Source organism: Heptranchias perlo, chromosome 10 (genome assembly GCF_035084215.1).
Source record: "Heptranchias perlo isolate sHepPer1 chromosome 10, sHepPer1.hap1, whole genome shotgun sequence".
Taxonomy (NCBI): Eukaryota; Metazoa; Chordata; class Chondrichthyes; order Hexanchiformes; family Hexanchidae; genus Heptranchias; species Heptranchias perlo.
The window spans coordinates 44,648,158-44,674,732 of record NC_090334.1 but is presented as its reverse complement, the minus strand read 5'-3'; the positions used below and the strand labels follow the sequence as shown (position 1 = coordinate 44,674,732).

The following is a 26,575-nucleotide window of genomic DNA, read 5'->3' as shown; positions in this document are numbered from 1 at the left end:
CTCCAGGCCATCAGAAGCACTGATTGATGCTGACAAGAAACCTAAACCATGTAGGAGTGCAGGGAGGAGACCATATGAAGGATGTGGGATGAATGAAACATTTAGTGAAAATTCAGAATCACTTGCGATTATCCCCCATTCAAATGTCTGGTAGATATGAAGGAGAAAGTATTTTTGTTTTCAGTTAATAGCTACAAATCTGTTAAGTCTGAGCAAACCCCTATTGGTTTAATTACATCAGATGCTAACCTGTTGGTTACAAGACATTTAAACCTATCAAACTGCAATGTTGTATATTTTGAGAATTTTATTCAGCCAAATATTAAACATTAATAACAGAGACTATTCATTACAAGTATGTTGGCACAGCCTTAGGTACATAACAATTTATTAACAATTTGATTTTTTTTGGTTTGTCTGAATCCCACATCTACACATACACTACAAAATACAAACCAGGAAAGACAAGTAAAGCACATACTGAACACCTACGAGCAGCCCATACACTTAGTGCTGTTACATCCAGCGCACGAATTTTAGTTCTTAATAAGAGTCAAAAACTCTTCACGGGTCTTTGGGTCTTCCCGGAAAACACCTAACATAGTGCTGGTTAGAGTTTTACTGTTCATCTTTTGTACTCCCCTCATCACCATGCACATGTGTCTGCAAAGAAAAATTACATTATAAACAGATTTGTTGACAGTGTTCTCCATCTGGGTTTTCCATCTTGTGATTTCTCAGTATGGCTTGGCTGTTGAGTGAATTTAGTGCAACTTCATTTTGCACCCCATCATAACTTACAAATATCGATTTTCAACAAACCTTTAGTTTACATTTGTAAATCCCCCCTTCCCACAGAGCACAGCTTTCCAAAACCAGACCAGCATTTCCTCAACCTCCGAATCCCCACCCCAACAGTGAGTAGCATCACAGAATCATAGAAAAGCTACAGCACAGAAGGAGGCCATTCGGCCCATCAAGTCCATGCCAGCTCTATGCTAGAGTAATTTAGCTAGTGCCACTCCCGCGCCCTATCCCCGTAGCCCTGCAAATTTTTTCCTTTCAAATACTTATCCAGTTCCCTTTTGAAAGCCATGATTGAATCTGCCTCCACCCCGCCCTGGCAGTGCATTCCAGATCCTAACCACTCGCTGCGTACAAAAGTTTTTCCTCATGTCACGTTTGGTTCTTTTGCCAATCACCTTAAATCTATGTCCTCTGGTTCTTGACCCTTCCACTAATGGGAACAGTTTCTCTCTATCTATTCTGTCTAGACACTTCATGATTTTGAATACCTCTATCAAATCTCCTCTCAACCTTCTCTGTTCCAAGAACAACCCCAGCTTCTCCAGTCTATCCACGTTACCAAAGTCCCTCATCCCTGGAATCATTCTAGTAAATCTTTTCTGCACCCTCTCTAAGGCCTTCACATCTTTCCTAAAGTGCGGTGCCCAGAACTGGACACAATACTCCAGTTGTGGTCAAACCAGTGTTTTATAAAGGTTCATCATGACTTCCTTGCTTTTGTACTCTATGCCTCTATTTATAAAGCCCAGGATCCCGTATGCTTTTTTAATCGCTTTCTCAACCTGCACTGCCACCTTCAACGATTTGTGCACATATACCCCCAGATCGTTCTGTTCCTGCATCCCTTTTAGAATTGTATCCTTTAGTTTATATTGCCTTTCCTCGTTCTTCCTACCAAAATGTATCACCTTGCATTTTTCTGCATTAAATTTCATCTTGCACATGTCCGCCCATTCCACCAGCCTATCTATATCTCTTGAAGCCTATCACTATCCTTCTCACTGTTCACTACACTTCCAAGTTTTATGTCATCTGCAAATTTGGAAATTGTGCCCTGTACACCCAAGTCCAAGTCAGTAATATATATCAAGAAAAACAGTGGTCCTAGTACCTACCCCTGGAGAACACCACTGTACACCTCCCTCCAATCTGAAAAACAACCGTTCACCACTCTCTGCTTCCTGTACTTAACCAATTTTGTATCCATGCTGTTACTGCCCCTATTATTCCATGGGTTTCAACCTTGATGACCAAGCCTATTATGAGGCACTTTATCAAACACCATCATTTCCATCATGATCAAACTTTCCACAACCTCCCCCTCCATGAACATGTTTTGCCCTCATTCTAGACTTTTCCATTCCCACAGCCTTTTCCCCTCCTCTCCTCTCGTTCTCCCTCCTTCCTAGTCACCCATTCACAGCGACCTCACCTTGCATTCTCTCCCTCTCTTGCCCATTCCTCTTGCCACCCCTACTTACTGCTCTCTTCCCCCCTCTCTCCCCATCCGTGCCCTCTTTTTACCACCACTTCCTCTCCATCTCCCTCCTTTCCTTCTCCTCATTCCACCATATATCTGCCTCCTAGCCTCCTCCCCCGTGGTCCAATTCAATTATTCCCTCCACCCTCTAACCCTACCACTTCATCTTAACTCCGCACATTCAATGTCATGGGAGATCAACTAACAAAGATAAAGTCCAGCATCTGCCTTTGACCTTCAATGGCGCCATCATTGCTAAGTCCACCACCATCAGCATCTTGGGCGTCATCACTGATCAGACACCATATCAATATCTTGGCTACAAGAACAGAGCTGGGTACTCTGACGAGTGACTCGCCTCCTGACCCCTTAAAGTCCATCCATCATCTACAAGGCTCAAGTCAGAAGTGTGATAGAATACTCTCCACTCGCCTAGATGGATGAAGCCGCAACACAAGAAGCTCAACACCAACCAGGGCAGAGCAGTTTGCTAGATTGAAGCCCCTGCCACCAGACTCAATATCCACTCCCTCCACCACTGGCACACTTTGATTACAGTATGTACGATCTACAGGATGCACTACAACAGCTTACCAAAGTTACTTCAACAGCACCTCCCAGACCAGCAACCTCTACCACAGAGAAGGACAAGAGCAGCAACGTCATGGAAACACCATCACCTCCAAATGCCCCTCCAAGTCACACACCATTCAGACTATATTATAACACACTTATACACACACCATCCCTTCTTTGTCGCTGGGTCAATATCCTGGAATTCCCTACCATTACCGTAAGATACTGTAGCAGTTCAAAGGGAAGACTCATCACTGCCTTCTCAGGAAAACTAGAGATGGGCAATAAATGCAGCCTTGCCTGCATCGTCTACATCCCAACAACAAAAATACACACTTACACATTCACACGATTATAAAATTGCACCAGGGGTTGACTTCAAGGCAGTAATTTAATCTTGGCATTCCGATCACTGCTCCAAACTACACAAGCTTTGAAAACTTCACAATGATTCATTAGATCGCTACATTAACAAAACAGCAAAAAAACTAGCAAATGGAGTTTCTTTAAACAATATAAAACTACTAATTCTATTCTATCTTTGATAATTATAATAATTTCCAAGTTAAAGCTGGTTAATTTTTTTTTAAATACAAAACTATAAATTGTTATTGCAAAGCACAAAAGATGGCTCAGCTTTTCAAAGTTAAGTTTGGGTTCAGAACTTACGTGGCTTCAATCACAACTCCCACCCCTGCAGGCTGTAAGGCTTCTGTGATTGCTGTAGCAATTTGTTTGGTGAGACGCTCTTGTACTGTTGACAGGCAAGCACAATGTACCCATAAGAAAGGAGGGCAGAGTTAACTGCTGAGTAATGCTGGGAAATTACAACGCCATTTAATTGTGTGTTTTCATTATTATTTTAATAAAAATAAACTCCTAATTTTTATTAGCCTGATCTGTTCAGAGTAAAAGATGATACATTGAGTACAGTTTCATAACTTATACATATCACAGTACATATGCAAGTATATTAATTCCCATGACTCTTATCTTTGTAAATTTAATATGTTCATTTAACTATCTATACAAGTCATTAACCATTAGTCTAATCAAAGTAACATTTCTTTACAAGGTTTTATTAATGTGATTTTTTTTCAAAGTATTTAGCAATGCTGAATAATATTTGCACCAAGATGCTTATTAACTGACAGCTAGTAACAATAATTCTGTGGCAGGTGGTGGGACAGGCAAACCCATTTTAATGTAGCAAAAGCATCGTTATTTAAATTGTAAAATAAATAAACTACTGCAGCATGGACCTCGGCCCAGTGAAATCACCATCTTTCTGTTCGTCTTCCACTTTGTCTGTCTCTCTCTCTCTCTCTCGCTGCTTCTTACCACTTCTCTCATCATATCTGTATCTCTGCTTATCTTCACTTCCTCTTTCTATCTGAAAATCTTTCACAATGTCTCTTCTCTCCTGCATGTTTCCCACTCTTGTATGCCTCTCACACTTTCTCCTTTTCTTGTTCTCTACATAGCTCACATATTTTCTCTCATTTCCATCTCTATCTCTGCTTTGTTTTACTTGTTCACACCCACTCAATTAGTCTTTCCATTGTGATCTCTTTTCTGTATGTTTCCCACACTCTCTCCCTCTCTGTTTGCCTCTCTTGTTCTTTCTTCATGCATGTCCTTTATCATGCCTTTTTCTTTCACCTCCTATAGAGACCAGCTACATGTGTATGTATATAAGGATACTGGCCCAGATTTTCATACAGCAGCGAGAATGGTGACATACACCATAAATTGAGCAGTCTAGCACGTCAATCTCGCCATCGATATGTTTCCTCCATATTTTCCTGCATTTCTAATTAGAATACATCCTAGTAAAGTTGACAGGACATTGGAAGCTGACCGGCCATTTTTTCGATTCGTCGAATATATAAGCAGGATGGCAATGTAAAGGATTAAAACCAGCGGGTCAATTGGAGCCACTTAACGTGGCTTCCAGGGTTTGCCGTCCGAAAGCTGCGCAGCGGGCTGACTGCGCACCCGCATCACAGGCATCCTCCAATGGATGCTCCTGGAGCAAACACCCACAGACCACAATGGATCAGCACAGGGGAAAGGTTGCTCCAAGATTCAGCGATGCCTCACTCCAGGTGCTACTGGATGGGGTGATGAGGAGGGATGTCTTCTACTCGGTGGATGGGAGGAAGTGGTCTGCCTCTGCCACCAAGAATGCCTGGCTCGAGGTGGCAGAGGAGGTCATCAGCAGCAGCAACATCTCCTGCACCTGGATCCAGTGCAGGAAGCGCTTCAATTACCTAACTAGGTCAGCCAAAGTGAGTACACTTACTGATTCCCCTACACTCCGTCTTCCACATCACCGCCCCCACCCCCCTACTCATTCTGCACTGCCAACATTACTCAATCACATCACTCCTCACACCCACTGAAAGCTCATCCTCAACTTATCTGCACTTCCGCACCACCCCATTACTCACACCACTACTACCACTCAACCCAATCCTCATACAATGTCATGACTCTGTCTCTTGACCCTCTGACGCATCTCTTTCACGGTCAGCCGCACCCAAACCAATGCATTCATCGGTTGGCCATAAGACCATAAGAGGCTATAAGAGACCATAAGAGACAGGAGCAGGAGTAGGCCATTCGGCCCCTCGAGCCTGCTCCGCCATTTAATGAGATCATGGCTGATCTGATTTTTACCTCAACTCCATATCCTTTGACTCCATAAGAACTTTGACTCCATAAGATGGCCAGGTCACCATCACTCACTCACGGGTCTGTACTTGCTCCCCTTATTGGAGAAGAGAGCCCAGAATGCACAGGAGAGGGTGAGGACCAGAGGGGGGCTGCAACAGATAGTTGTCCTCACAAACACGGAGCAACAGGCACTGGAGCTGAGCCACACCCTCGAGTGCCTGTCCTTTGGGGATGCTGAGACTGGCACCTGATAAACATCTGGTGACAGAACTTTAACATGCAGCACACACAATATGAATTGATGTTAACATGCCTTGCCATCTTCAGCACCTCAGTATGCTCATTGCAACATGACACATCTGTGATCATACTTAATATTGCCTTCTATTCTCTCACAGGGCTTTCAGCGACTGCTGTGACAGCGGAGGGCGATTCCTCAGAGGACCTGTCGGCCTCTGAGGGTGCACCGTCACATCTGAGCGAGCCATCCACCAGCGCAGAAACACACACCTCGGTAGGTCCTAGTCCGCAGTTAGTTGGGCCGCACATGGTGAGTTACCACACACATGACCATGAGCAGACACTGGGGGCAGGGGCAGCGGTGGGAGCACTCCACTCCAGGCTCTGCTCAGCTGGACACAGATGCTGAACCCTGGGGGCCATCCTTTAAAAGGAGAATGATCGAGGGGCAGCAGCACATTTGCGAGGTGCTGGAACAGGTGCCATGCACGCTCTCCACAATCGCGCAGAGGATGGCGGAGTCCAACTCCTGCATGAGTGGAATGGTGGCTCAGGTACAGGAGGGAATCTCTGACATACTGTCATAGGTACGTGAGGGCATCTCTTAGATAGTGTCGCGGGTAAGTGCGGGAATGTTTGCAATGGAGGGAAGTCTAGCTTCCATGGAGCTTCAAGCACGGCTCACAAATTAGTCCATTCAGGCCCTAACAACGGCTGTTCAGACTCAGGGTGAACAACATTCTGCCGCCTTAAACAGGCAGGTAGATACACCAGCGTTAGCCTTACAAGGCTTCACACATGTCCTCCAAACTGTTGTCCAGCAGAGTGGTAACAGTGGTATGGGCCTAGCCCAGGGGAAAGATGATGGCGAAAGGGGACATGGAAGTGGGGACGCCACTCAAAGCGCCCCCACATCTCACCCGTTGACCCCCCTCTCAACCAGTACCCGCAATGCTGCCTCCTCTCCAGGTGGCCGAGTCTGCCCCTGCACAGGTTTAGGTGGAGCAGTCTTTGGAGGGGTCCTCACGAGCACCAAAACCCAGAGGGCGTCGCCCAAAGCACCTGATCGGTCAGGACATGAACAAGAGCAACCTGCCACTACCTCTGCTGCAGCCACAGAGGATGCATCACAAAGAAGTAGTCGGAAGCGAAAGGCGAAGGTTTTGTGATCACAAAGGGGATGCACAAGGGTGTTTGACGGTTGGTCATGTTTTTTATTTATATTTGCTTTTTGTTAAACTTACATTAAATATTATTATTGTCACCACTATTGCCACCTCTTGGCCATGCTTGACTGGCTTCTGTAATAATTCTTTTCATGAGGTTCACCATGAACGCCCACACTTGATGCCACCCATTGGGTCACTCTACAGTGGGTGTATGTGTAGGTGCAGGACTGTTTTCTGCAGGGGGGGGGGGGGGGGGGCTGGTGTGGCTGCTGCTCTATCCATGTGGTGAGAGGACTGGACTCTTCACACTGTCTGATGTTAGGAGAACCGTTCACATATCAGTGACTCCCTGGCCTCACGAGCAGCCAGGGAGTCTGCTGTTCTGCTCATGGGTTGCTCCTGCTCCTCCTCCTGCTCCTCCTCCGCGAAGTGAGTGGCAGATGTGAATGGGGCCTCCTCAAGCGGCACCCCTCTCTGTTGTGCAGGGCACAGCACATGACTATAATGCGTCTCACTCTGTCTGGTGCTTATTGAAGTGCTCCCCCAGAACGATCAAGGCACCTGAAGCACATCTTGAGCAGCCCTACAGCATGCTCAATTGTAGACCTGGTAGTGATGTGGCTGTCGTTATATCGATGCTGTTGCTCGGTGGTGGGGTTCCTCAGAGGTGACATGAACCATGTGTATCCCTTGTCCCCGAGAAGCCAGCCCTTGCGGGTGTTCGGTGCGTGGAAGAGGGGCGGGATGTTGGACTCCCGGAGGATGAAGGAACCGTGGCAGCTACCAGGGTATCTGGCGCACACGTGAAGGAATCTCTTGCGGTGGTCACAAACGAGCTGAGTGTTGATGGAGTGATACCCTTTCCTGTTGATGAACAGTCCTGACTCGTGTAGAGGTGCTCGTATTGCTATATGCGTGCAATCGATTACACCCTGCACCCGTGGGAAGCCAGGCACAGAGTGGAATCCCACTGTCCTGTCCAGCTGGCTGAGGTCGTCCATGGGGAAGTTGATGCTGTGCGAGGCCCTGCGAAACAAGCCGTTGGTGACCTGCCTTATGTACTTGTGTGCAGACGACTGAGAGACCCCAGCGATGTCCCCGGCGGCACCCTGGAATGATCCGGAGCGAAGAAATTGAGGGCAGTGGTGACTTTGACAGTGACAGGTAAGGAGATGCTGCTCGGCCCAGCCAGGAGCAGTTCGGCATGAAGGAAGCTGCAGATGTCTGCGACTACCTGGCGACTGACTCTGAGCCTCTGTATGCACTGCTGCTCAGAGAGGTCCAGGAAACTGAGCCTTGATCTGTAGACCCTGTTGAGAGGGTAGTGCCTCCTGCAACATCGCTCTCTCTGTTGTTGCCCTCTGAGCTCTTGTGCAGGTGCCTGTGGCGCAGCACTGTGTTGTGGAGCTCCACGTGGCGGAGGTGGACGCCGTGCCTGGCGAGGCTGGTGATGTTGCTTGTCCTTGGATGAAGTGGTAAATGCAGCCATGGCACTCCCCCCCATCCCGACGGTGTGAGTTTGAGGGGGTCCGCAAAGTAGTTAATTATGTTTGCACAGCAGAGCTTTGGGTGGAAAGTAAGAATTTTGAGTGAAAACACAAAGGTCTTGCAGTCAAAACTTTGTCTGAAGTGACAGAGTCCCTGCTGCAATAAATGACGTTTTCTCCCCACCAGTCAAATAAGTATTTGCATCTCCCGCTGGCTGCTGGCTGAAACATGTCTGTTGCAACAAGGAGTGTTTCCCACAGCACAGGAAAAACACTGAGGATGCTTCAAAATTGCACCCCTGACAAAATGTCTAGTCTAAGGAATCTTACAACACCAGGTTATAGTCCAACAATAAAACTGTTGGACTATAACCTGGTGTTGTAAGATTCCTTACATTTGTCCACCCCAGTCCATCACCGGCATCGCCACAAAATGTCTAGTCAATCAAGTAATTCAAGTACCTCAACTATTGAAGAAACTATGCAAATTACCATCCCGCCTGCTTTAATTGCCAGTGGGACTCCTGCATTTGGGAGGCGCGCACACACCCAGACACATCACTGGGGAACACAAAGGTCAGCGGGTTGGAGCCGGGCTCCGAACCCGCTTGGCATTTTAACGATTTTCGGAGCCCGCCTGTCCCCAACACCTCCGCTTTGTCACCCAAAAATTGGCCCTAATATGTCACTTAGGGTGCCATCTCTTTTGTGCCACCTCAATCAAAAGTGAATCTAATACAATAGATGTTGCTATTTAAACTACTTAGTCATTTAGTTCCACTAACTGGAGTAGGTTATCGCAGTTGCCACTTAGTAGGTATTAGCCCCCAGATCACACTGATTACACTTAAAATGGGACTATAACAATTTTAAAAATGCAAACAAATTTTAAATAAATAAAATTTTAAAAGTTTATTAAATACTTACCTTGGAGTCTCCTACTGTAAATTTCAACAATCCTGGAAAACAAAAATCAGTTAAGTATTTTCTTTAAACAAGTATGAAGCCACAGTAGAAACATTTCAAAACCTTGTGACAAGCAAAACTTTCCATTTACCCAATTATTCTTAAATGTTCAACATCAAAATTATTTGAAAAAAATATTCAGAGGCCATTATATTTTAGGTTTCTGATTGTTTCTCCACAATGTTAGCCATTTGAAATAAACAGATATTACAAACTATATTTAAAAAATTAAATTATACATATTATGAAATCCGAAAAGATCTTTCAGACCGCAGATAGCTAAAAATAAAAGGTCAATGGATGAGTGTTTTAGAAAATGGTTTATTTAAATAAATACTCCTATAACATGCTTCCATTATATGTAAAAAGAACTGAAATGTTGCTCTCTCATAGAAGGTACATATACTAAATGGCTATTTCCAACAACGTTCACCTGAGGAAGGAGGAAGCCTCCGAAAGCTTGTGAATTTAAAATAAAATTGCTGGACTATAACTTGGTGTTGTAAAATTGTTTACAATTGTCAACCCCAGTCCATCACCGGCATCTCCACATCATACTAAATGGAGTCAGAGGGTTTCCATTCTCTTATTTGGTTGCCTAGGTGAATTTTCATTTCATGCTCATGGAGATGCACGTACCTCTATCCTCTATGAAGGTAATATAAAAGGTCAGTGCTCCATGGATGATCAATATCAAGAGAACAATAAATTAAAATGTGGAGACAATTTCATTTTTCATGGAACATAGTATGCTTTTTGAAATAATCTTATTTTGAAATAATCTCTCACTGTGGTAGAGTATTTTCACCATGAAACCTTTAAATGTAGATTGATCTTAAAAATATTTCAGTCTTACATTTGAACCAATAAACTAAGGAACTACATGGTTAGTTTTTTTAAAATATTGTTGCAATAGTAATCCAGCAAACTAACTGGACATACATATTAAACCATTAATAGATTAATAGCCTTTTCTTGTAATTCATGGAACCAGAAGATTTTTCAAGGCAGTGAAGAACAACATTATTTTATTGCATTGAGTAAAAAGATGTTAGTTTAGTTAAAGTTACTGGTGCACTTTAACATACTTGCCAGATGTAATCACTTTTGAATAATCAGCTTTTGGTTACTTAACACAGGTCACTTCTGAGTCATGTGCTCCATTTTAAATGTTTGGAACCTACTGTAAAATGTAAACACATATGCACAAGGAGGCTTATACTGAAAATAAGGGAGTTGCAACACAAGGAATGTTTCAAGTTTAAAGCTGCCTGTCATGTAATGTAATATCTCCTACCTTCCCTGAACAGTATTAATGTAGGTGTTTGCTGCACATAATAAGGACTCATTAGTCACATCACAGATAGTGGTTAGTAAATAGGCCATATATATTTGAAAGATATAGTGACCTACATGGTTACAGAAAAGCTATGAAAAGTGAGTCTAATACAATAGATGTTGCTATTTAAACTACTTAGTCATTTTGTTCAAGACCCAGGAAATGAATTGTAAAGGCCGTGTTATTAAATGCTCAGCAGGTTTCATCAAAACAAAATATCACAGATTTATTGCAAAATGTCAACTACAGTTAATCACAAATTTGATTGACATATGTAGTCTTAATGCACCTCCCAGGTGAACAAGTTTAAATTATAAATCCAATAATACATGACTGCACTAATAATTGTTTGTGATAACTGAAGGAAAGCAGAACATCAGTTTGTTGATTGTTTTTTACTCTTTCTTTCCTCGGAGGGTAAATATACCAGAGACCATTAGGACCATCTATAGATAATTTGTTCAGAATGAAAGTGTGCCAAGATGGCCAAAGAAAGATGCGAGATATATCTGTATGCAGCATGAATCTAAAAGAGTTATCTGATTAGTCTTAAATCGCTTCTTTTAAATTATGACTCATGAGCAATATGTTCTTTAACCACTTTGTAAAACTCACTAGCTTTCTGGCTGATATTTTTAACATTTGAGAACTTTTGCTCCAATTTCTTCAGCAACATTTAAATACTATAACCATTTAAGATTAAAAGTGAAAAAAATAAAGCAATGTTGTAAGTCACTGATTTGGAGTAACTGTGCCCTAATTGACCCTCAGTCATAGCCATCAGTACTTACCTGGCTAGCTTGCTGAGACCAAGGAGTCGTCTTTCAGGTAGATAACCTATATGTACCTACAGGATGGAAAGAAAACATTGACTACACCTGACCACACACAGAAGGGACCGAGAACTTTCTCAGCCAGGTCAAAATTGATGTATCCGTAGACAAGAGAGATGCTGACATTTTCTGATGGGTCCCGAATCAGTATGAGGCCAAATGTGTGCAATGGGATGACCATGCAATCATAGCAGCCTTTTGGAATAAATAGCAAGCTGTGAGTAACACGGCTTCAGGGAAAACTGGTCATTCAACTACAAGCCAATGAACTAAACTACGCAGAACTCTGGTTTCCTAAAGTTAGCAGCAGCCAGTGCTGTTTATCTCAAGTCTTTGGCAAAACATTCATTACAAAAGGTTTCCAGTAATAAAATGGTCATGCATATCTAGGGCAATGACATATGGTCATATGGGTACATTTTGAGCACACATATATCATAATATTCTGTATTAAAAAATGATTAAAATACAATCAAATTTTCTTTCATTAAAAATATTACAGGTGCACATGCACCATATTGCAGTCGCTTTAATATTAGTTTTCTATCTTCTGTCTTACCAAAGACTTAGGGTATTGCCACAGATAACAACAATAGGAGAAATGCAGCCTTTGTTTCATTGTGTGCCAGCTCCAATTCAGTCTGACTGGAATAGTGTGCACCTAACTGAAACTATAGGGTCTACCAACTCCCATCTGTTATATCTGTCTCTCTCTCAGGCACTTGAGCCTAGTTACCTGGCTAACTTGCTCACTCCTATAACTTTTCTGTTTGGTAAATAACCAATTGAAACCTGAAAAAAAAAGGAGACAGTTTCAAAGACAAAGAATCTTATGTTTAACAGTTTATACTAGTAACTATGGATTGTGAACAGAATATATAATTGAGGAAACTGACAAGTAAATTTGTTTGCACTTTAGTGTGAATAATCTTCGCCCAAGGAAACTTAACATTTTTAAAAGGGCAAATCAACCCCTAATGTTAAAGTCATTTCTTTTGCTGCATTGTCTATCATTTTCATTAATATTAGGTGGCATAACAACAGGGTACAGCTGGAGGCAACTACATTGAAGGCAGGTTTCTTAAACTTTGACTCTGTGGTTACTGCAAACACAGAACGACTTGCAGAAATAATACTGAAGTGCCAAAGACCAAGCCAGAGATTTCCCTGAGCCTAAGAACAGGCTCCAACAACACATGTTCAGAAAGTTACAGTAACTTTGCATAGGATCATCTCATCTGACCTACAATCCTCAATTACATAATTTATTTATAATTGTTAACATATAAATAGCACCTGGCAACTCCAGTGGCTTCAATGAGTCAGTACTGAGGCCAAACACCAGAGTAATGAGAAATAACAGCTATACATAATAATTAAAGTGAGAAGCACCAAGAACAGTGCAGTGAAATGCACCTCTAGAATCTGGTTATCTGTTTAAGTTTGAACTATTCTTTGATTATTGAATACATCCACTTCAACAACATAACTGCTTGTCTATTGTCCGGAGGAGAATCAAGCATAAGCCGGTTAATTAAAGATTGAGACAAGTTCAACTCTTTAAATTGACTGGACTAACCTGAAATCCCTGTTGGAGTAAATTTGACAGTATATTATTGCTCTTCCATCTAACTTTAAAAAAAACAATTGAAGAATATCACACATTTTATGAACAACCTAGCCATATAATGTAGTATTTAAAAATGGTATTAATCTTCAGCTGGGAACATTGCAAGCAACAAGCACATTTTACCCAAATTAAGTTCAAAAGAACGAACATAAACCCATCAAAACATAGAACTGTTCACGTGTATTGTCCAATACAAAATATTATTCAGTTCCTTTCACATAGCTTTAAACCATGTAATCAATGCAATTATTAAAAGTAGGTTTTAAATACATTAGCAGATCCGCCATATTGCTGCTGACAATAGCTCAGAAGACATGCTGTTTTATAAAGAAAGGAACATTATACCATGTAACAAATAATGTGTTATCTTGCTGCTAAAATACGGCTATGCATAACTTAGTGTAAGTTGCAATTGGGTATCTTCCAGACTCAATTTGACCCTAGCTATACTTAGGCAGATGCCTAGGTCAATTAGAGGTCAGATTGTTTTTTAAAAAAAACAATGTGCAACTCTTGAAGTCAATTAGAAAGTATTTTCTGTTGGTGAGGAAGTTTCTCTGTACATTGGAAATAATTTGATTGCTTTCCTTTTTTGTAAAACACTTCGCACCAAGTGTAACACAGGAATTTATATGCAAGATATCTGAAGTGTGATGGACATATCTCAAACCTTCTTATATGCATGGATGTAGCATTATATAGATGAATACTACATAATGTCAATGCACCACATCATTTGTATAAAAATGTTAACCAATTTAAAAATGTTAATATAAAATTTTATTGATTAAGAAAGAATATGATTCTGGCAACAGGACAGTTTTGTCTGTGATTAGTTAGCACAAATGCACATATAAAAATGAAAAAGTAACATTTTCTTTAACATACATTATCCCAGATTGTGATTATTTCAATTCAATGTGGACAGAAGAGTTGATAGCAGTAATTAATGCTTCATAAGTCTGAGTGATAGTTAGAAGTTTGAAAACAAATTTATCTCAATTAAATTCAGCACTTCAAAAAAAATGATTGTAATTGGTGCTTATTTATGCCTCCTGGTCAGTTCAACTGTTCCCAGGTCCTGCTGCCAGCGTGTAAGTAGGAAACTCCAGGAAGTTTGGTCTCCAAGTTTCAATATTCAAGGCCAATATATTTATTTGTGATGCAGTTCCTAACTAGTTTATAAAATAGCCTGGATGAAATGATGAATATGGTACTATTCAGAAGCTGGCAAGTTAATTTTTCATTACTTTCATACAAACCAATATAGGGATCTTCCACAACACCAGACATAAAATATGTTTTATAAACTGGTACTTAAAAATCTAATTTGCTGCTAGTACACATCGATCACAAACTCTCCTTGCCAAAAAATGGGCAATAGCATGTTAGTCCTCCAGGGGTGGAGCTTCAGCTCAGAAGAGTCCATTGGTTTAATTGATAATCACCAGATTTAGATTCCATCCCAAGGTTATGCATTTCTGCTGCAGTTATTTCCTACCTAAATATATACCCCAGGGAATATTCCCTTATTAACAACGTCTAAGGGAAAGTGAAGAAAGATAAAATTGGCGTATTAGCTAGGATAAAGCTAATCCTTCAGCCCAACAAGGAGAGCAGAAATGTAAGGATAGCACAACGTTAAGGCATACTTTGACCAGGAAGTGAACAGTAAATGTTTCCATTTGCTATTAAATGCTGACTAAAAATTCATGGAACAATGTAAATTATACAGAATTGTTTCCTCAGGCGTTATACCATGTAACAAGAAACAAACATCCCCTTCCAGAGTTCAAAGGGTTAAATATGATAGGAACACGTAATCTGTTCCTGCAGATTACTGCTGTAATTTCCAGGTTAGATAAGCTGCTGTCTATTGTGATCTGGTTTAATTCTGTGACATCTACCCTGAAGCACTTCTTGTACTCTACAAAGTGTTTTGAAATAAATGTCAAGAGCTATTTAAATAGTCAAGATGCCAAGGGGTAAATTATCCCATTTCTCTTTATGAAAATTAATGTTTACATTCCTTCCAAAAAAGATGGATTTCAACTTCTGAAAGGGCCGGGAGCAAAGCGGCCGGAACCATTTTGACGCCCAGACCTCATTTAAATAGAAACAGTGAGCAGCCCACTCCAAAGGTGCTTCCTGGTGCAGCCCAACAGATTTGGGCCAGCGCAATATCAGGTGACCTTCCGACAGCAAGGTAAGTCCAGTGTGGGCCAGCAGCAGCCCAGGTTACGTTTGTGGGGCCTGGAGGAGCTCCTCCCGACCTCGCAAAAATAAATTAAAGCTCAAGTTCTGGGCTGCTGTTTGGCTGGATAGCTAATAAAACTGGTCGGAGTGCACACGGTGCATGTGCCACCTAGTTCTGTCCTAAAAAGGGTGCTATGTAGGTCATAGGAATCCCAATTTGCATATTGAAGGAGCTTATCATCTATAACAGGAAGATGCCTTGGCCACCCAGTGGTAGGTCTCTTAAAAGATCGCAGTGACCAGAATGTTTCACGCCGTGTCTCACTTTTCATGTCACGTTTTACATCATGTCACAAGTCACAACACGTTTTACAGCACGTCATACTTCACATCACATTTCATGTCACAACACGTTGAATCACGTTACACGCCAATGTTAAATGTTTTAGGCCATGACACGTTTTACATCATGACATGTTTTACTTCACATGTTTCAGGTCATAGTTTACTTCTTGTCATATTTCAAGTCATTTTTACATCATATCACATGACATGTTTTACGTCACGACACAGTTTATGTCACAACATGACATCGTGGGTGTAGATACACACTAACCAGATTTTGTTTTTCTTACCTTTCCAATAAATGGAACTAAATGATGTTCACACATCGAAAACATGTCAATGTCCTTCACTATCACCATCTCATCATGATCCTCATCAAATATGGCATCGTTCAAAACATCTGGAGATGAAAGGACATGTCACATATTAAAAAGCAAGTAGCACATTAGATTGACTACACTCTTTGACAAGACTGAGTTGTTGCTACATCAAGGTGAAGACTTAACATTGTGAGGATTATGCTATACACACATCACTTACAGGGACTTTTATGGTCACCCATTTTATTTTCATCCTCCCGTTTCATCTCAACACAACCTCCTGTTTTTGAAATTTTATCATATTATTTGTTGTGCTTAACTCCCCACCCATAATTCTTTTTTTCAAGCAAACCACTGATCATACAACTCACATGCAAACACTTTAAATATTTTTAAACAAGGGAACATAAGAACATAAGAAATAGGAGCAGGAGAAGGCCATAAGGCCCCTCGAGCCTGCTCCGTTATTCAATAAGATTATGGCTGAGCTTTGACCTCAATTCCAGTTTCCCGCCTGATCCCCATTTTCCTTAATTCCCTTCGAGTCCAAAAATCTATCGATCTCAGTCTTAAATATACTCAACGACTCAGCATCCACAGCCCTCTGGGGTAGAGAATTCCAAAGATTCACGACCCTCTGAGTGAAGAAATTCCTCCTCATCTCAGTCCTAAATATCCGACTCCTTATCCTGGGACTATGTCCCTAGTTCTAGACTTTCCAGCCAGGGGAAACATCCTCTCAGCATCTACCCTGTCAAGCCCTTTCAGAATCTTGTATGTTTCAATGAGATCACCTCTCATTCTTCTAAACTCCAGAGAGTATAGGCCCATTCTACTCAATCTTTCCTCATAGGACAAGCCTCTCATCCCAGGAATCAATCTAGTGAACCTTTGTTGCACCGCCTCTAAGGCAAATATATCCCTCCTTAGGTAAGGAGACCAAAACTGCACACAGTACTCCAGGTGTGGTCTCACCAAAGCCCTGTACAATTGCAGCAAGACTTCCTTACTCTTGTACTCCAACCCCCTTGCAATAAAGGCCAACATACCATTTGCCTTCCTAAATTCTTGTTGTACTTCCATGTTAACATTCTGTGTTTCACCCAAATCCCTCTGAACATCAACATTTAATAGTTTCTTACCATTTAAAAAATATTCTGTTTTTCTATTTTTCCTACCAAGTGAATAACCTAGACTTCCCCACATTATACTCCATCTGCCACCTTCTTGCTCGCTCTGTTAACCTGTTGATATCTCTTTGCAGACTCTTTGTGTCCTGCTCACAGCTTACTTTCCCACCTAGCTTTGTATCATCAGCAAACTTGGATACATTAAACACGGTTCCTTCATCTAAGTCATTAATATAGTTTGTAAATAGCTGAGGCCCAAGCACCGATCCCTGTAGCATACCACTAGTTACAACCTGCCAACCAGTAGAAAACATACCAGAAATAATGTGGAACCAAGGGTTTAATGAGAGAGAGGAACTTAAGGTAATTAAGATTAGAAAAGAAAATGTTTTCTGTCCATTAACTAATCCTCAATCCATGCTAGTAAAGTACCCTCAATCCCATGAGCCCTAACTTTGTGTAACAACCTTTTGTGTGACAGCTTATCGAATGCCTTTTGAAAATCCAAATATACTACACCCACTGGTTCTCCTTTATCTACCCTGCTAGTTACATCCTCAAAAAACTCTAATAGATTTGTTAAACACGATTTCACTTTCATAAAACCATGTTGACTCTGCCTAACCATATTATGATTTTCTAATGCCCTGATACTACGTCCTTAATAATAGAGTCTAGCATTTTCCCTACTACTATTGTAAGGCTATCTGGCCTATAGTTCCCTATTTTCTCTCTCCCCCCTTTCTTAAATAGCGGGTTTACATTTGCTACCTTCTAATCCATGGGGATCATTCTAGAATATAGGGAATTCTGGAAGACCAAAACCAAAGCATCCACTATCTCTACAGCCACCTCTTTTAAAACCCTAGGATATAGGCCATCTGGTCCCATTAATTTTTCTAAAACCTTTTCTTTACTAATCTTAATTACTTTAAATTCCTCTCTCTCATTAGACCCTTGGTTCCCCACTATTACTGGTATTTTTTTGTGTCTTCTACTGTGAAGACAGATATAAAATATTTGTTTAACTTCTCTGCCATTTCTTTATTTGTCATTATAATTTCTCCTGTCTCTGCCTCTAAGGGACCCTCGTTTACTTTGACTAATCTCTTCCTTTCTATATATTTGTAGAAGCTCTTATAATCTGTTTTTATATTTCTTGCTAGTTTACTCTCATATTCAATTTTCTCCCTCTTTATCAATTTTTTGGTTACCCTTTGCTGATTTCTAAAACCCTCCCAATCCTCAGGCTTACTACTTTTTGGGCAAAATTGTAAGCCTCTTCTTTTAATCTAATACTATCCTTAACTTCTCGAGTTAGCCACGGTTGGATCACTTTTCCTGTGGAGTTTTTATTCCTCAAGGGGATGTATATTTGCTGGGAATTATGAATTATTTCCTTAAATATTCACCATTGCTTATCTACCGTCATATCTTCTAATCTAATTTGCCAATCTATCTTAGCCAACTCACCCCTCATACCTACATAATTGTAAACAATTTTACAACACCAAGTTATAGTCCAGCAATTTTATTTTAAATTCACAAGCTTTCGGAGGCTTCCCCCTTCGTCAGGTGAACGACCTACATAATTGGCTTTGTTTAAATTTAAGACCCTAGTTTTGGACTTAACTACATCACTCTCAAACTCAGTATGAAATTCCATCATATTATGGTCACTCTTCCCTACAGCATCCTTTATTATGAATACTAATTAATCCTATCTCATTACACAATACTAGATCTAAAATAATCTGTTCCCCACTTGGTTCCTCAATATATTGTTCTAGAAAACTGTCTTAGATGCATTCCATGAACTCGTCCTCCAAACTACTTTTGCCAATTTGGTTTGCCCAGTCTATATGAAGATTAAAGTCCCCCATGATTATTGCATTACCCATGTTACATGCTCCTCTAATTTCCTGATTTATACTCTGTTCAACACTATAATTATTGTTAGGTGGCCTGTAAAGAATATAAGAACATAAGAAATAGGAGCAGGAGTAGGCCATACAGCCCCATGAGCCTGCTCCGCCATTCATGGCTGATCTCTGACCTCAACTCCACTTTCCCGCCCAATCCCCATATCCCTTGATTCCCCTTGAGTCCAAAAATCTATCCATCTCAACCTCGAATATATTCAGTGACTCTGCACCCACAGCTCTCTGGGGTCGAGAATTCCAAAGATTCACAATCCTCTGTGTGAAGAATTTCCTCCTCATCTCAGTCTTGAATGGCCGACCCTGTATCCTTCGATTATGCCCCCTAGTTCTAGACTCTCTAGCCAGGGGAAACAATCTCTCAGCATCTACCCTGTCAAGACCCCTCATAATCTTATATGTTTCAATGAGATCACCTCTCATTCTTTTAAACTCCAGAGAGTATAGGCCCATTCAACTTAACCTCTCCTCATAGGACAACCCTCTCATCCCAGGAATTAATCTAGTGAACCTTCGTTGCACCGCCTTTAAGGCAGGTATACCCTTCCTTAGATAAGGAGACCAAAACTGTACGCAGTACTTCAGGTGAGGTCTCACCAAAGCCCTGTACAACTGTAGTAAGACTTCCTTACTCTTGTACTCCAACCTCCTTGCAATAAAGGCCAACATCCCATTTGCTTTCCTAATTGCCTGTTGTACTTGCAGGCTAACTTTTTGTGTTTCTTGTACGAGGACACCCAAGTCTCTCTGAATACCAACATTTAGTAGTTCCTCACCATTTAAAAAATATTCTGTTTTTCTATTCATAGAATCATAGAAGTTACAACATGGAAACAGGCCCTTCGGCCCATCATGTCCATGTCGCCCAGTTTATACCACTAAGCTAGTCCCAGTTGCCTGCACTTGGCCCATATCCCTCTATACCCATCTTATTCTTCCTACCAATGTGAATAACCTCACATTTCCCCACATTATCCTCCATCTGCCACCTTCTTGCCTACTCACTTAACCTGTCTATATCCCTTTGCAGACTCTGTGTCCTCCTCACAGCTTACTTTCCCACCTAGCTTTGTATCGTCGGCAAACTTGGATACATTACACTCGGTCCCTTCATCTAAGTCATTGATATAGATTGTAAATAGCTGAGGCCCAGGCACCGATCTTTGCAGCAACCCACTAGTTACAGCCTGCCAGCCTGAGAATGACCTGTTTATTCCTACTCTCTGTTTTCTGTCCTTTAGCCAATCCTCTATCCATGCTAATATATTACCCCAACCCCATGAGCCCTTATCTTGTGTATCAATCTTTTATGTGGCGCCTTATCGAATGCCTTTTGAAAATCCAAATGTACTACATCCACTGGTTCTCCTTTATCTACCCTGCTAGTTACATCCTCAAAAAACTCTAATAGGTTTGCCAAACATGACTTCCCTTTCATAAAACCATGTTGACTCTGCCTAATCATATAATGATTTTCTAAGTGCCCTGTTACCACTTCCTTAATAATGGATTCCAGCATTTTCCCGATGGCCGATGTCAGGCTAACTGGCCTCCCTTCTTGAATAGCAGGGTTACATTTGCTACCTTCCAATCCACTGGAACTGTTCCAGAATCTAGCGAATTTTGGACGATTATAACCAATGCATCCACTATCTCTGCAGCCACCTCTTTTAGAACCCTTGGACGTAGACATCAGGTCCAGGGGATTTGTTGGCTTTTAGTCCCATTAGTTTGTCCAGAACTTTTTCTCTAGTGATATTAATTGTTTTAAGTTCCTCACTCTCATTTACCCCTTGGTTCCCCATTATTTTTGGTATGCTTTCTGTGTCTTCTACTGTGAAGACAGATACAAAATATTTGTTTAATGCATCTGCCATTTCCTGATTCCCCATTATAATTTCTCCTGTCTCAGCCTCTAAGGGACCAACATTTACTTTTGCTACTCTCTTCCATTTTACACACTTGTTGAAGCTCTTACAAGCTCTTGAAGTTTTTATATTTCTTGCTAGTTTACTTTCATATTCTATTTTCTCCCTTTTTATCAATTTTTTGGTCATCCTTTGCTGGTTTCTAAAACTCTCCCAATCCCCAGGCTTATTACTCTTCTTGGCAACATTATAGGCCTCTTCCTTCAATCTAACACTCTGCTTAACTTAGTTAGCCACGGGTGGATCACTTTTTCCATGGAGTTTTTATTTCTCAATGGAATATATATCTGTTGAAAATATTGAAATTTAAAAAAAATGTTTGCCATTGTTTTTCAGCTATCAAACCCTTTAATTTAATTTCCCAATCTACCTTTGGCAACTTGCCCCTCATACCTATATAATTGGCTTTATTTAAGTTTAAGACTCTGGTTTCTGACTTGAGTATGTTACTTTCAAACTCAATGTGAAATCCTATCATATTGTGATCACTCTGCCCCAGAGGTTCTTTTACTGTGAGATTACTAATTAACCCTGTCTCATTACACAATACAAGATCTAAAATAGCCTGTTCCCTGGTTGCTTCCATGACATATTGCTCTAGGAAACCATCTCAAATACATTCCATGAACTCATCTTCCAAACTACCTTTGCCAATTTGATTTGCCCAGTCTATATGAAGATTAAAGTCCTCCATGATTACTGCATTACCTTTGTTACAAGCTCCTATTATTTCATGATTAATACACTATCCAATCGTATAGCTACTATTAGGGTCCCTATAAACTACTCCCACCAGTGTTTTCTGCTCCCCGGTTAGTTCTTATTATCACCCATACTGATTCTACTTCCTGATCCTCCGAGCCAAGATCTTTTCTCACCACTGCCCTTATGTCATTCTTTATTATTAGGGCTACCCGCCCCCCCCCACCACTCCTTTTCCAGTCTATCTGTCTTTTCTAAATATCATGTACTCTGGAATATTTAGTTCCCAACCTTGGTCATTTTGCAACCATGTCTCTGCAATGGCTATTAGGTCAATCCCATTTATCTCTGTGCAATTAATTCATCTATCTTGTTACGAATGCTCCGTGCATGCAAATAAAAAGTCTTTAATTTTGACTTTTTACAATTTTTTCCTGCTTTGACCTCATTTGTTGTTGCACTATTATTGGTAAACTCTCTGTCCCTTCTCCACACTCAGCTTAACTTTACCCAAGTCACTACGCTGTTCTGTTGTCTTAACTTTTCTCATTAGATTTCTAAATTTCCGTTCACCTGACCCCTCACCCCCTTTTTAGTTTAAAGCCCTATCTACAGCCCTAGTTATTCGATTCACCAGGACGCTGGTCCCAGCCCGCTTTAAGTGGAGCCCGTCCTGTCGGAACAGCTCCCTCTTTCCCCAGTACTGGCGCCAGTGCCCCATGAATCGAAACCCCTTCCTCCCACACCACTCTTTGAACCACGCATTTAACTCTCTGATCTGTTTATCCCTATGCCAATTTGCACGTGGCTCAGGTAGTAATCCAGAGATTATTACCTTTGAGGTTCTGCTTATTAATTTAGACCCTAGCTCCTCAAACTGTCTGAGCAGAACCTCATTCCTAGTTCTACCTATGTCGTTGTTCCCTACGTGGACCACGACAACTGGATCCTCCTCCTCATGGTCCAAGTTCTTTTCCAGCCATGAGGAGATGTCCTTAACCCTGGCACCGGGCAGGCAACACAGCCTTCAGGACTCTCGGTCGCGGCTGCATAGAACAGTTTCTATCCCCCGACTATACAGTCTCCTACCACTACCACATTCCTTTTCACTTCCCCCACTTGAATAGCCTTCTGTACCACAGTGCCATAGTCAGTTTGCCCATCTTCCCTGCAGTCCTTGCTCTCATCGATGCAGGTAGCAAGTACCTCATACCTGTTGGACAAGGTCAAGGGCCGAGGCTCCTCCATCACTACATTCTGGGTCCCCATACCTGCCTGACTTTCAGTCACACCCTCCCATCCCTGACCACTGGATGAATCTAAACCACTACCTAATCTAAAGGGTGTGATTGCCTCCTGGATCAAAGTGTCCAGGTAACTCTCCTCCTCCCCGATGCATCATAGTGTCTGCAGCTTTGGCTCCAGATCAACAACTCTCAGCTGAAGTTCCTCGAGCTGCAGATACTTACCGCAGATGTGGTTGCCAGGGATCACGCTGCTCTCCACCAACTCCCACATGCCGCAGTTACGACTACTCCCATCAGTGTTTTCTGCCCCTTGTTATTTCTTAGCTCCACCCATACTGATTCTACATCCTGATTTTCTGAGCTAAGATCCTTTATCACCACTGCCTTTATCTCATCCTTTACTATCAGGACTACTACCCCCGCCCCCCACCACCTCCCACTACTTTTCCATTTTGCCTACCTTTTCTAACAGAAAAGTACCCTGGAATATTTAGTTCCCAGCATTGGTCACTCTGCAACCATGTCTCAGTAATGAACACTAGATCAAATCCATTTATTTCTATTTGTGCCATTAATTCATCTACCTTATTACGAATGCTTCGTGCATTCAGCTGCAGCGCCTTTAATTTTAACTTTTTACTTCTTTTCCCTGTTGTGACCTTAGTTACTAACACCCTATTACCTTTGTTAAACTCTCAGTCTCTTCCTGACACACGCTGCTTGTTTTTACCCAAATCGCTTCTCTGCTCTACAGCCTTGACTTTTCTTTTTAGACTGATAAATTTACCCTTATCTGAACCACCCCCCCACCAACTCTTATTAGTTTAAAGCCCTATCTACTGCCCTAATTATTTGATTCACCAGGACACTTCTCCCAGCCCGGTTTAAGTGGAGCCCATCCCAATGGAACAGCTCCTTCTTTCCCCAGTACTGGTGCCAGTGTCCCATGAATTGAAACCCCTGCTTCCCACACCACTCTTTCAGCCACGCATTTAACCTAATCTATTTGTCCCTATGCCAATTTGTGCGTGGCTTAGGTAGTAATCCAGAGATTGTTACCTTTGAGGTTCTGCTTTTTAATTTGGTCCCTAGCTCCTCAAACTCCCTCAGCAGAACCTCATTCCTAGTTCTATCTATGGAGTTGGTTCCTACATGGACTATGACAACTGAATCCTCCTCCTCACACTCCAAGTTCTTTTCCAGCCGCGAGGAGATATCCTTAACCTTGGAACTGGGCAGGCAACACAGCCTTCGGGACTCCCGATCGTGGCTTCAGAGAACAGTATCTATCCCCCTGACTATACTATCCCTAACACTACCACATTCCTTTTTACTCCCCCCACCTGTACCACGTTGCTGTGGTCAGTTTGCCCATCCTCCCTGCCGTCTTTGATCTCATCCATACAGGTAGCAAGTACCTCGTACCAATTGGACAAGGTCAAGGGCCGAGACTCCTCCATCACTACATCCTGGGTCCCCGTACCTGCCTGACTTGCAGTCACACTCTCCTGTCCCTGACCACTGACCAAATCTAAACTACTACCTAACCTAGGGGGTGTGACTGCCTCCTGGATTAAAGTGTCCAGATAACTCTCCCCCTTCCTTGATGCATCACAATGTCTGCAGCTCAGACTCCAGTTCGATAACTCTGAGCCAAAGTTCCTCGAGCTGCAGACACTTCCTGCAGATGTAGTTGCTCAGGATCGCACTGGTCTCCACAAACTCCCACATGCTGCAGTTACGACACACCACCTGCCCTGCCATCTCTATCTAACCTTGTTTTATTTCTTTGCTTAATTAGAATTTTTATTCACGCGATAAATATAGCCACAAAATTGCTTCAGAAGATACTATGGAAAGGGACTAGATTTATTTTGTTGCAATATTACAATAAAATGATTCATCCTGAAATCTTACTCTGACAAACAAATTAAAAGTGATTAACAGTAATCCTGTGTACGACAATCTGTAGGGAAGGTTGTAGCCAACCCACTACTATGGGGCTAACTGTTTTACAAATATTTCGGTACAAGGTTTCAGAGATCTAAACCTTGGCCAAACTGACGACAATGCAGGATCACTGGGAGGCCTTCAAGGAGGAGGTGGTTCGGGTACAGAGTAGACACACTCCTACCAGGGTGGAAGGAAGGGCATCCAAAGTTGGAGCTCACTGGATGATTAAAGATATAGAGATTAAAATCAAACAGAAAAAGGAGACTTATGACGAATGTAAGGTTCATATTACAGCAGAGAACCAGGCTGAATACTGAAAGTACAGAGGAGATCTAAAAAAGGGAATAAGAGGGGCAAAGAGAGAGTATGAGAATAGATTAGTGGCTAACATAAAAGGGAACCCAAAAGTCTTTTATAAACATATAAATAGTAAAAGGGTAGTCAAAGGAAAGATGGGAGCAATTAGGGATAAAAAAGATCTTCTTGTGGAAGCTGAGCGCATGGCTGAGGCACTAAATGAATACTTCGCATCCGTCTTAACTAGAGAAGAGGATGCTGCCAATGTAGCAGTAAAGGAGGAGGTAGTAATGATATTGGAGAGGATAAAAATAGATAAACAGGAGGTACTTAAAAGATTGATAGTACTCAAAGTAGAAAAGCCACCCGGTCCAGATTTGATGCATCCTAGGTTACTGAGGGAAGTAAAGTGTGGAGGCTCTGTCCACAATCTTCCAATCCTCCTTAGATATGGGGATGGTGCCGGAAGATTGTAAATATTACACCCCTGTTCAAAAAAGGGGAGAGGGATGATCCTGGCAATTACAAGCCAGTGAGCCTAACGTCGGTGGTGGGAAAACTTTTAGAGGCAATAATTTGGGACAAAATTAATTGGCACCTGGAAAAGTACGGGTTAATAAACGAAAGTCAGCTTAGATTTGTTAAAGGAAAATCATGTTTGATTAACTTGATTGAGTTCTTTGATGAAGTAACCAAGAGGTTTGATGAGGGTAGTGCGGTTGATGTTGTGTATGGACTTTCAAAAGGCATTTGATAAAATACCACATAATAGACATGTTAGCAAAATTAAAGCCCATGGGATTAAAGGGACAGTGGCAGCATGGATACAAAATTGGCTAAGGGACAGAAAACAGAGAGTAGTGGTGAACAGTTGTGTTTCAGAGTGGAGGGAAGTATACAGTGGTGTTCCCCAGGGGTCAGTATTAGGACCACTGCTCTTTTCGATGTATATTAATAACCTGGACTTGGGTATACAAGGTATAATTTGAAAGTTTGCAGATGACACGGATGTGAAGGCTAGTAACAGACTTCAGGAGGACATAGTCAGACTGGTAAAATGAACAGATACATGGCAGATGAAATTTAATGCTGAGAAATGTGGTGATACATTTTGGTACGAAGAATGAGGAGAGGCAATATAAACGAAATGGTACAATTTTAAAGGGAGTGCGGGAACAGAGAGACCTGAGGCGTATGTACACAATTCTTTAAAAGGTGGCAGGACAAGTTGAGAAGACTGTTAAAAAAGTCTTTGGGATTCTGGGCAATATTAATAGAGGCATAGAGTACAAAAGTAAGGAAGTTATGCTA

General features: G+C 41.6%; 1 protein-coding gene across 1 annotated transcript in view; it reads right to left on the bottom strand.

The window, feature by feature from the left end:
- Positions 1–289: 289 nt before the first annotated feature.
- Positions 290–26,575, bottom strand: part of gch1 (GTP cyclohydrolase 1) — a 49,354-nt gene continuing 23,068 nt past the window's right edge. Inside the window, exons 2-6 of the mRNA XM_067991586.1 lie at positions 16,038–16,147; positions 11,535–11,590; positions 9,366–9,397; positions 3,533–3,617; positions 290–663 (exon numbers count right to left, since the gene is read on the bottom strand). Of these exons, the coding sequence (XP_067847687.1) occupies positions 537–663; positions 3,533–3,617; positions 9,366–9,397; positions 11,535–11,590; positions 16,038–16,147 (410 nt within the window). The 3' untranslated portion in view covers positions 290–536. The remainder of the gene's footprint in view (positions 664–3,532; positions 3,618–9,365; positions 9,398–11,534; positions 11,591–16,037; positions 16,148–26,575) is intronic.